The sequence below is a fragment of the Maniola jurtina genome, chromosome 28 (genome assembly GCF_905333055.1).
Source record: "Maniola jurtina chromosome 28, ilManJurt1.1, whole genome shotgun sequence".
Taxonomy (NCBI): Eukaryota; Metazoa; Arthropoda; class Insecta; order Lepidoptera; family Nymphalidae; genus Maniola; species Maniola jurtina.
In genome coordinates, this window is record NC_060056.1 from 2,483,729 (window position 1) to 2,496,840 (window position 13,112).

Sequence of the window (13,112 nt, forward strand, 5' to 3'; positions counted from 1 at the left end):
GCTCAATCTGAACTAACTGCTTAATCTAAATCAACTGTTCCATTTAAACTAACTGCTCAATGTAAACCAATTAGGTACTCAATTTAAACCAACTGCTTGATCTAAACTAACTGTTCAATCCAAAGCCTTAACCATCTGTTCAATCTAAACTAACTGCTCAATCTAAATCAACTGTTCCATTTAAATTAACTGCTTAATCTAAACCAATAACTCAATGTGAAAACATAGGCTCAATGTGAAAATCTTAGAATCAATGTAAAAAAGCTTAGACTCAATGTAAAAATCTTAAGACTCAACTTAAAACTCGATACCAAAACCTCGTTATTTACCTCGATATCAAAACCTTAAATTCAACGTCAAAATTTTAACTCAAAGTGAAATCTGAAACTCGATTTCAAAATCTTAAACTCAATATCAAAATCATAAACTCAATATCAAAGCTTAAACTCCATCTTAAATTCGATATCAAAATCATATACTACATACCCAAATTTTTATCAATTTCAATATCGAAATCTTAAACTCAATCTCAAAATCTTGAACTCGTTATCAAAATCTTGAACTCACTATCAATATCTTAATTCGTTATCAAAATCTTAACTCGTTATCAAAATCTTGAACTCATTATCAATATCTTAATTCGTTATCAAAATCTTAACTCGTTATCAAAATCTTAAACTCACTATCAATATCTTAGCTCGTTATCAAAATCCTTAACTCGTTATCAAAATCTCGAACTCGTTATCAAAATCTTAAACTTGTTATCAAAATCTTAAACTCGATATCAAAATCTTAAACTTGTCATCATAATCTTGAACTCACTATCAATATCTTAGCTCGTTATCAAAATCCTTAACTCATTATCAAAATCTCGAACTCGTTATCAAAATCTTAAACTTGTTATCAAAATCTTAAACTCGATATCAAAATCTTAAACTTGTTATCAAAATGTTGAACTCACTATCAATATCTTAGCTCGTTATCAAAATCCTTAACTCGTTATCAAAATCTCGAACTCGTTATCAAAATCTTAAACTTGTTATCAAAATCTTAAACTCAGTATCAAATCCTTAAATTCAATATCAAAATCTTAAACTCAATATCAAAATCATGTACCTACTCAATAACAAAATTTTTACCTCAATATCAAATGTTAAACTCGATGTCAAAATCTTAACTCGTTATCAATATCTTAATTCGTTATCAAAATCTTAACTCGTTATCAAAATCTATCAAAATCTTAAACTCACTATCAATATCTTAGCTCATTATTCTTAAATTCAATATCAAAACCTTAAACTCCATATCAAAATTTTAAATTCGTTAACAAAATCTTAAACTCGATATCAAATTCTTAAACTCAATATCAAAATCGTAAACTCGATGTCAACAGTTTAAACTCAAAATCAAAATCATAATATACTCAATAACAAAGTTTTTAACTCAATATCAAAATCTGAAACTTAATACCTAAATCTTAAACTTGATATCAAAATCTCAATTCGATAATATCAAGATCGTAAATTCAATATCAAAATATTAAACTCAATATCAAAATCATGTACAAACTCAATAACAAATTTTTACCTCAATATCAAAACTTTCTCGATATCAAAATCTTACACTAGTTATCAAAATTAAATTCTGAAACTTAAAAGCAAAATGTTAAACTCGATATCAAAATCCTAACTCGATATCAAAATCTTATCTCGATACCAAAATCCAGTCTTCAAAGAACATGACATGACATGTAGGTACAATATAAAAAAGCAGTAGATTTGCACTTACCTCTTACCTTACTTACCTCTGCTATTTCCGAACACTGTTCAGCATGAGCAATGCTGTTCTCTTTTCTATCGTGGTCTAGTATTTGTTAATTTCCTATAAGAATCTCTCGTATTGCTCTGAAAATAACTAATAGCTCACTCGGTAAGGCGTGTATTACGCATGAAACGGCCGTTTGATCACTTAGCTGGCATCTGTAGTACATGGCTAACTTTTCTTGAAAATATTTTGTTATGATCTCATTCGTCATTTTAATCTGGACATCAACTCTCAAATTCAAATTCGAATTCAAACTATTTTAATGCACGACTCCACAACTCCTCTAGTAACACACGTTACACAATCATCGTCTTCCATTTTTCTCAAGTGTGGTTGTATAATTCTAACAGGTTATGGTTATTCCAACCACGTGCCTGACCCAGCAATTTCGATTGCAAATTGAATGATTTTATTTCGTCACTCCACTGATAGATCTCGTCCAACTGAACAATTTTGCTAATCCAGCTTTCTACATAATAACACATGATAAATTTATGTATTAACACGGTTTTCTCGGATAATTTTCCGAAGTACCCTCAAAAAATAATAATTTAGCGGCTTTACCAACATGTTTATCAAACATAACCTTCAGTTCAGTCTGTGTGTGAAATGACAACTAAATTTGCATCTGTACTCACTTACGGGTCTTGAAAAAAATCAGCGCTTTCACAATCTCTTGCTGACCTTCGCATTCTCTTCGACGTCAGGGATATTTCTGGCTTTTCTCGCTTCATTGTGAGATTTTTGTGGGCCTTATTCATCCCACTTCTGAATGTGACGAACACTCAGAAATAAAAGAAATTAACTTGTATAACCCAACAGGGATTTAATTCCGATATTCACAAGATTATATGCAGTAAATAAATCACTCAAAACTACACGTAATAATGCGCGCACGCGGCCCGACAACCGCTTTTATGCATCGCCATCACTCCTCTCCTCTCCTCTCCTCCCCTCTCCGCACCTCTCCTCGCCTCGGCTCGTCACCCCTCGCCTCGGTACTACTCGCTGCTCGCTCCTTCTCTCTCTACCCGCTCCTCGCACGTTACAAATATCTGTGTCTGTGGTGTTTTAGTTTTTCTAAAAATATGTAGTTTTAAAATTACAGGGGCTCAAAGATTTTTATGAACATTTTTAAGACCGCGTAACTTTGAAACCGAATATATTAACAGAAATCTGGAAAACCACAGACATAAATATTAGTTTCTAGAATATGTCTGCAAAATTTCATGGACTTTGGCTGCTTAATATTCAAATGAAATTGGAACTACGATTGTATGAAACGAGTGACGGAGAGAGCCCTCTTAAGTTTCAGTTAAAACAAGACAGATTTATGCCCGCGGTATAACGCTGTTTTATTTGTCTGTCCATATTATAAATTCAAAAGTGTGTTTGTATGGTTTGTCCTTCAATCACGCCGCAACGGAGCAACAGATCGTCATGATTTATTGCATGAGTTTAGTTAAATACCTGGAGAGTGACATAGGCTACTTTTTTATCGAAGAGTTCCCACAGGATTTTTAAAAACCCAATTCACGAAGTCGCGGGTATCAGGTAGTCAGGATTTTTTTTTAAATTCAGATACAAGTTAGCCCTTGACTGCGATCTCACCTGGTGGTAAGTGATGATGCAGTCTAAGATGGAAGCGGGCTAACCTGAAAGAGGTATAGCAGTTTTCATTAAACTAATGATTCAGAAGTCACATTTTCCATACCTGGTTTCCATCGTTTCCGCTGACCATAGAGAACCTAGAGGTCTGGTACTGCAACTCTTCAGCGGAAGTGGACGGCTGGTCCGCTGCCCTTGCGGCGGCAGCTTGGTTGAACACCAACTGGTGAAATAATTGAACCATTAGTCAAAAATCCGGCCAAGTGCGAGTCAGACTCGCGTACCGAGGGTTCCGTACTCGGGTATTTTTTTCGACATTTTGCACGATAAATAAAAAGCTATTACGCACAAGTGTAAATTAAAAATTTATAACACCCCCGACTTGGACTATTCCGCGCCTATGATCCAAAGTATCTGAGTTTTCCAAAACATCATTTTCAAATAAATAATTATGTATATCTAGGCAACGTCCATCTTGACAGCTTGACATTTGTCAATTGACACTTGAATATTATGAACCTAACGGTTATCTAACCTTCTTTTCTACAAGAAAACTAGAAAAGAGCTGATAACTTTTAAACGGCTGAACCAATTTTTTTGGATTATAGCTAAGAACACTCTCGATCAAGCCACCTTTCAAACAAAAAAAAACTAAATTAAAATCGGTTCATTCGTTTAGGCGCTACGATGCCACAGACAGATACACAGATACACAGACACACAGATACACAGATACACACGTCAAACTTATAACACCCCTCTTTTTGGGTCGGGGGTTAATAAATATAAATAAAAATCACTTTTAGAATTCACAGGCCAAATCTTTTCATATGATATCCCACTTGGTATAGTTATCTTACTTTGACAATTGAAACACATTTTAATTTTTTTTTAATGATGTAACCACAAATTCATGATTTTCGGATCTATTTCTTTAGTTGTGCTATAAGACCTACCTACCTGCAAAATTTCATGATTCTAAGTCAACGGGAAGTTCCCTATAGGTTTTCTCGACGGACATGACAGACAGATAGACATACAGTCAGACAACAAAATGATCCTATAAGGATTCTTTTTTTCTTGAGGAGGTATAGTCCAAGAAAACCAGCGCGCTGACAGACGGACGGACGGACAGACGGAAAGCGGAGGCTTAGTATGAGAGTCAGATCACACCTTTGAAAACATTACTGAAAACTCAGCCATAATGAGTCAAAATGTAAGTAACCACAGTAAGTGACATTCCGAAAAACTGTTTTATCTAAGTAGGATCTGAACAAAGTCAAAGTCAGCATTGGCTTTATGGCCGTGGCTAGTCAAAGTCAATGTCATTTTATTTAAAGTAAGTAACCATCCAACCGGCAAAAACCGACTAAAATCTGTAAAATTAATCTGTTGTAATTTTTACAGATTTTAGCCGGTTCGATTCCCGGGTGTGACAAGTGAATTTTCGAAAATCTTTAAATGCAGTTTTCTTTCTATCACACTAATATTATAAAGGCGAAAGTTTTATATGTGTGTGTGTGTGTGTTTATGTTTGTTACTCCTTCACGCAAAAACCACTGGACAGATTTGGCTGAAATTCGGAATGGAGATAGATAACATCCTGGATTAGCACATAGGCTACTTTTTATCCCGGAAAATCAAAGATTTCCCACGGGATTTCAAAAAACCCAAATCCACGCGGACGAAGTCGCGGGCTTCAGCTAGTTTAAAATAAAGGAAAGTTTTCTTTGAGCAAAATTTTCTATCTACAGTATTAAGAGTACTTTCCCTTCAGGTGGCATTAAGAAAACCCACCCTGTATATAAGGGCTCATATTTGGTGGAGGTACTTAACCGGGTGCAAGGTATCCCCCTGTATATTAATATGTCGCGCTCGAGTAACTCCCAAAATCCCCGCTTAGGCTCCCCTACTGTTACAATGTTAAAACGAGACAGCGTTATACGGCTGGCATAAATCTGTCTCGTTTTAACTGAAACTTAAGTCTAAGCAAAGACAAAGTGCGATCAAAATTATAGGCATGAGACCACATGAGACAAAATACATTTCCAGCTTAGGTGTAAGTTAAATAAAAGCCATGAATAATTATTCATTAATAATAATCTATCATGAAATACTTTTAAGGTGCAAGAGACGGGTCTATCCGCGAAATTCTTTAATTTGGTTTTTCGCAATTTGTAAACTAATACGACAAAGTAGGCTTATGGCATTCTAATTCCGAAAATGGCAGTATCATTTTCACAGGATTACATAAAAATCTTAACTTGAAAGTGTTTAATTTAAGAAATTAGTCAAAATAATGAGTTTGACACGAGTTACTCACAAATTAGTCGATACTACAGCTAATTTCTTAAACTGGACCCTTTCAAGTAAAGATTTTTATATAAACCTGTGAGGATGGAACCATTGGTGCAATTTGATTGCCATAAGCCTACTTTGTCGTATTAGTTTACAAATTGCGAAAAACCAAATTAAATTTGAATTTCGCGGGCAGACCCGTCTCATAGGTACCCTCTTAAACGGCAGTATCACAAATTCTTCATCTAAGCTGTGACGTATATGAAAATCCTCATCCTCATCATAATATTCTTCATCGTTCGCCGATTCAAGTTGAAAGATGTAGTGTTTATCTGTTTGTATATCAATACGGGAAGATCCTGTGCGTATATCGTTAGTACCCGATGATTTATAGTACGGAATCAATCGACATTTATGACAGAGAACATCTCCAATTTTCGGTCTCAGTTTCATTCGAGGGACGTCATATTTACGGACATCATCTTCGGTTAGCAATGTTTTCTTTGGTTTTGCTGTCTTGCGCAATATGAAGCCACAATTACTACATCTTCCAGACATAGTCGATATGTTTTTACATGACTGCTTTAATCACTGATTATCACACTAATATTATCACACTTCACATCACATCACACTAATCACACTAATATTATAATGGCGAAAGTTTGTGTGTATGTGTGTGTCTGTTTGTTACTCCTTCACGCAAAAACCACTGGACGGATTTGGCTGAAATTAGGAATGGAGATTAGATAGTATCCTGGATTAGCACATAGGCTACTTTTTATCCCGGAAAATCAAAGAGTTCCCACGGGATTCCGAAAAATCTAAATCCACGCGGACGAAGTCGCGGGCGTCAGCTAGTTTATTATATTTTTAAACATAATAGCATAGTACAAACAGAATAGTAGGCTAACTAAGGCCGTTAGGATTAATTACCCACTCCTGCGTTGACGCGTAGGGTTGTGCACTTTTATTTTTAATTAAATATTATTTGCGTATTATGTATGACAGAACTAGGTTTTTAATTTCGTAATAATAATAATGAAATGTTTTACCAATTCATAAATGGGGTGTAAATAAAAGACGTTTTAAAAAGAAAAGACTAAAAATTATAAATTTGTTACTGAAAAATATTTCCTCCGATTTCGAGATGTTCGGAACGCTTTATTGTTCGCCGTTAATCTATACATATAATAAAATTGTAGAAAAGTGGTGTCTGTACAATGGAAATATATAAAAAAAAAAGTAGCAGGGGTTATTATTATATCGATGCCGAACCCGAAATTGTAATTAATTTTTTTTTTGTCTGTTTGTCTGTGAGTTTGTGCACGCTAATATCAGAAACGGCTTATACCATTTAGATACGGTTTTCACTAATATATTGTAGTAAGCTTCACTTAACATTTAGTGTTTATTTCATGTCAATCGGTTCATAAATAAAAAAGTTATGTCAATTTAAAGAACCATGGCGAACATTTTTAACGTACATGCTGCCCGAAAAGTCACTATTCCACGCGAACGAAGTCGCGGGCACAGCTAGTGTAAAATAAATTCTCATCCTAACGTATAACTTTTGCAAAAAACTTTTAGGGAAGCATGGGCATGGCATCTTGAACTCTACTTCTTTTAGACGTTCGTAAATTGACGAGCCGATTTTAATATTAATATGGTCCTTTTTAAATTCATTATAAAACAACTGCTCCATCCTTTCGATATTGGCGACAAAATCATCGGGTGGTACCATGAGTAAATTTCGATAAGTACCATAATTCCTGTAATTAATGTATCTAGTTTCTGGGCTGAAATTACAAGGGCGCTGATTGACATCGGCGTAGAGTTTTAAAATTTCACATTCCTTATGAAAATCTACACACCTTTTTAACAAAGCACCACAAACATAAAAAAAAGATTTTTTTTCAGGTAGCTGAAGTTGTGCATAGTCAGCACGTAGAATTTCACATAAAACATTTTCTTTTTCATGTGTTTGATTGTTATCGTAGCTGTTGGTTACATTTTTCTCGATTTCTTTGGCGCCTGTTACAAATTTTTTTACAAGATTTTTTAAATTGATAAGAAATTCTGTTAGAACTTCAGAACAATTACCTTCTTTTGGAGACTGTGTGATGTTAGCAAAATAAATCTTTCTATATGCGGATATATATATCCTATTTCATGAAAATTTAACCGTTTTTTTAAACTTGACAAATCTGATTTCAATTTCCTTTTGCGCGGAGTATCAGCAGAAAGCGATGTGGTAGTTTGAGTTATGTTTTCCGACGTACTGACCTTCTGTGTTTCGCATGAAACACTGCATGTCGGTATATCAGTTTGGGTTGAAGCTGTTGTTGTAGTGTTGACTGGCGTGTTGTTGACTTTATCTTCTTTATTTTTAGGCAAATGTAAGCACGGCGAACGATTCTTCTTTAGTAGTTTTCGACGAGAGTTCACGGATATATCTTCAGCTTTGAAATGTACTTCACACACGAGTATGCGACGTGTTGGCTCATCGAACAAATCTTCGCGATCGATTGATCGTAGCCATTGTAAGCGCCTGAAACAATTAAATGAATAAGCCAAATAAAAGAAATATTAAGTTATAAAACACGTATTTTAGAAAATCTAACCTATTACTATACCCCCTTATTAATAAACGTAGACTAGACGGAATGAAATCTACGTTTAATAATCAGGGGGTTAGAGCTTACACAAAGAGTACACCCAACAGAAAAACATCATCTGTGAAAATTTCAACTGTCTAACTATCATGGTTCATGAGATACTGCTTGGTGACAGACAGACAGACAGACGAACAGCGTAGTCTAAGTAGTAGGGCGAATTACATACGTATTACGTACAAAACATCTCACATAACACCCTTGAAGTATAAGTATTTACATATGTACGGAACCCTCGGTGCGCGAGTCCCACTCGTACTTGGCCGATTTAGGTGAAAAATTAAAAAGTTAGGCTTATTCAAATGAAAACTTGCTCAACTAACCCCGGTCTCCCCTACTCCATAACTTAAATAAGTAAGTAAAAAATTTTTCTGTAAAAATTGATATTATTCTAATTTTATTATATCTAAACTATTAAATACTAGCTGTGCCCGCGACTTCGTTCGCGTGGAATAGTGACTTTTCGGGCAGCATGTACGTTAAAAATGTTCACCGTGATTCTTTAAATTGACATAACTTTTTTATTTATGAACCGATTGACATGAAATAAACACTAAATGTTAAGTGAAGCTTACTACAATATATTAGTGAAAACCGTATTTAAATCGAATAAGCCGTTTCTGATATTAGCGTGCACAAATACACAGACAAACAGACAAAAAAAAAATTAATTACAATTTCGGGTTCGGCATCGATATAATAACAACCCCTGCTACTTTTTTTTTTATATTTCCATTGTACAGACACCACTTTTCTACAATTTTATTATATGTATAGATAGATATTAATAGGTACCTAGTACATCCAGACACGGATCTTGGGCTAGCACACATAGGTACCTACCGAGACCGACACATAATTTTATTACAAAAATGTTTAGGTACTTACATTTCTTGTTCAGTGGGTATATTGAAGAATGATAAGTCCGGTTTATTGGAGTCGTTATTGAGACACCCGAAGACACCACAATAATTTTTGGCTTTTCTTGAAGTCATAATTGTTATTAACAAAACAAAAAAGAGCGAGCGTGCAACGCAATACGCAATTGCGCGCGATTAGCATGGCGGCGCGGCCCGTACTGCCGGCCGCTTGAGCCGGTTGAGACTATGCGAATGTGTGCGTGAAACTTCCGTGCGTACACGGCGCCCGCTGCTCACGCATACATTCAAACCGGCGGCGGCCACTTTGTATGAAGTTAAACTACTGTTCTGTTTGTACTATGATAATAGGTACGTCTTTGATTAGGACTTTGTGAAATTAAGTACCTAAACAGCGAGAGTGTACCATGACTATGCGCTTAACATGCGTGCATTTCTTACATGCATGTGTGCGTTTATACAGTCCACGTAAATCTATACTAATAAATAAAATTGGAGTGTCTGTCTGTAATTTCGAAATAACTACCACATATTAAGGTCATATGGTTATTTGAACGATACCATAACTGAATCACACGTTTTTAAAATTTTTGTCTGTCTGTCTGTCTGTTTGAAAAGGCTAATCTTCGGAATGGCTGAACCGATTTTAACGGGATTTTCACATACAAGTAGAGGATTGACCAGGGTGTAACATAGTCTACTTTTTTAACCGACTTTCAAGAAGGGAGTTGTGTTTTTCTACCTATGTACACCGAAATCTCCGAGATTTCTGAACCGATTTGCGTCATTTCTTTTTTAATCGATAGAGGAACTTTGCGACATTGTTTTATAAAAAAATTGGAGTCCAACTCCTCAATCCTGATGCTGCAGGGGATCTGACCAATCCACGCGGGCGAAGCTGCGGGCATCAGCTATCTTAAATAATAATGTTTGACAGCTGTCAGTCCGCCATCTTGGATTTTAATGCCAGCGTCAGACTCGTTATCAGTTCGTTCGGGATGGTTCGGGTTTCTAGCGCGTGTTTAGTCTGCAGAGTTAAGCTTGGTGTTTTTTTACCTAACCGTACATTTTTTACCGAAGTACCTATCCATGCAATTAGTAACTGTAGTATTATATGATTACTAGATGATGCCCGCGACTTCGTCCGCGTGGATTTAGGTTTTTCGAAATCCCGTGGGAACGCTTTGATTTCCCGGGATAAAAGTAGCCTATGTGCTAATCCTGGATATTATCTATCTCCATTCCAAATTTCAGCCAAATCCGTCCAGTAGTTTTTGCGTGAAGGAGTAACAAACATACACTCACATACACATATACGCACAAACTTTCGCCTTTATAATATTAGTGTGATAGTGTGAAGTGTGATTTTTTCATCAATATAAGCGTCTTTTATAATACTAAAATTTGAACAACTATTACATTATTATCATAAAAAGTTAATTTGGTAAATAAAAAACTATTTAACTAATCAGTGTTTAACTTCTAAATTTACCAGCCTTGGCAGCGTTCAGGCTAAACGCTACTAGCCCGACGACGTGTGGTAAGGGGGAAGCGTGAGACGGGGTAAGTGCATTATTAAAGTGGTCATGTAGTATGTTCAACCCTTAGTACATGAGAGTGGGGAAACACCGCAAGAGAAGACCAAGATGATAGAAAACACTGTATAAATTATAATATATTCTATCTCATTTTCTTGCAGACTCAAAATCAAAATAAAAATCATTTATTCAAAGTAGGTACTTATTGTACGCCTTTCGATGGACCTGTGGTATGGGGGAACCGTGAGGGTCATATAGTATGTTCGCTTAGTCATAAGTGTGGGGAAACACCGCAAAGAGTAGACCAAGATAATAGGAAACACTGTGTAAATCTATTCTATCTCATATTCTTGCAGACTCAAGATCAAAATCAAAATCATTTATTCAAAGTAGGTAATATTGTACGCCTTTTGATCGTCTGATTTGTAAGATGACATAGCGGTGGTAATTAATTACGTGAACTTAAAACTAAAGCTACGAGGGTTCCAAACGCGCCCAAGTCTGAGAAGAGCCCACAACAAACTCAGGTGGGTATTGTTACTATCACCACTTCACAAAATCACTTATAGATAGCTTTATCTTCTTTTAGTGTCGCAAGGTATAAAGAAGTTTTCATTTTAAAAACGCAGCTCAAAATAAGAAAAAACTCATTTACACGAAACGGATCAGTTGCGTCGACAGCTTGAGGCGTCTTTATAGATAGATTATTTCTCTCTTTAAAACGGCTGACCCAATCATTGCCCGGTATCCCATTTTTGAACGGAGTCTCGATATGATTGTCACGTACGAATTGCCCCACTAGATTTCTTGCTTCGCGTTGAGTTAAACAGTGGCCTGTAGTTTCTTTGGCGATGAGCATGGATACAATTTTTTTTTCAAATTCTGGCGTGAACACTGGCGCCCTTCCCCGACTGTTAGAGCTAACACCTCTTTCGCGTTTGACACGGGATAGTATCGTTGGTCTAGGTACGCCAAATACTAAGGCAGCCTTATATGGAGTCATACGGCGCTCTTTTACCGCTTTCACAGCTTCCAAGAGTGTTTCACGTTTGTATTTATCTGTGGTTTTCCTTTTGTAGTTCCGCACCATCTAAAACAAAACTACCTTTACTTATGAAGACGAATAATTTGTTAATTTGCGAGTTTATATATGGGATTTAACCTCCGAAACTAATAATCCAACCTCGAAAATTCTATCACTGATAATCTATTTTCCCATTAACAAGTAGTTAGCTCTTCACTAAAATTCGTAAGAGGCTCGAGTACTAAAACTGTGGTAACATTATTACCTAAATATTAATACCCAATATTTTTAAACAAAAGGCCTTCTTAAGAAAAGGAACAATTTTTGTAAGCATATTTCTTATATACTACAAATTTTAGTAAATAGAAATAACAAAAATGCGGACTCACGAACTTACATTGAGAGTTTCATGCTATTCTAAGTGGGGTAAGTGTAACTTGTCCGATATTTTAAAAAATAATGAATTTTAAGCCCACACAAAGTGGCACACATTTTCAGTTCTTATATTATCCTTGGTTACTCACCTTTTATTTACTTAAATAAACCACTAAACACAAAATAATTTAAAATATCACCAAACAAAACTTTCCGTGTGTAATGTGTCACATCACTATTTCAACGGGCTTCAAAATGGCGACAGGTCAATAAAACAGGCAGGACTACCGCGCCATGAGGGGTTAGAATTGTACCATGAAGTAAAAGTTCTTACCATGTTCGATAGATGGCAGCTATAAGAAATAATGTGTTGAAATTTATTACTAGAGGCTGCCCGCGACTTCATCCGCGTGGATTTAGGTTTTTTAAGATCCCGTGGGAACTGTTTGATTTTCCGGGATAAAAAGGAGCCTATGTCCGTCCCCGGGATATAAGCTAACCCTGTACCAAATTTCGTCAGAATCGGTTAAACTGAGCCGTGAAAAGGTAGCAGACAGACACACTTTCGCATTTATAATATTATTATACATATTATCCATTATCTATATTATCCATAAGTATTTTTTATTTTATTTATTTATTTATTTATGTACCGCCCACAGAGTTACACATTTAGATTAAATACATGTTGTTCCTTAAATTCTAGGGCTCTTATGCAACTCCACTTACGGGCAGTCACAGCATACATTAACATAAACATAAGTCGTACAGTAAAATATAAAATATAATATAATTGCTAACCTAAGGAATATGAAAAAATACCTAAGTTATAAATTTTAAAAGAATATAATAAGATGGAAATTAAATTAAAGTAAAGTTAAGTTAAACTAAG

General features: G+C 35.4%; 1 protein-coding gene across 1 annotated transcript in view; it reads right to left on the reverse strand.

The window, feature by feature from the left end:
• LOC123879301 overlaps nucleotides 1–13,112 on the reverse strand; it is a 95,102-nt gene that overhangs the window by 12,408 nt on the left and 69,582 nt on the right. The window contains exon 6 of the mRNA XM_045926945.1: nucleotides 3,539–3,655. Within this exon, the coding sequence (XP_045782901.1) occupies nucleotides 3,539–3,655 (117 nt within the window). The remainder of the gene's footprint in view (nucleotides 1–3,538; nucleotides 3,656–13,112) is intronic.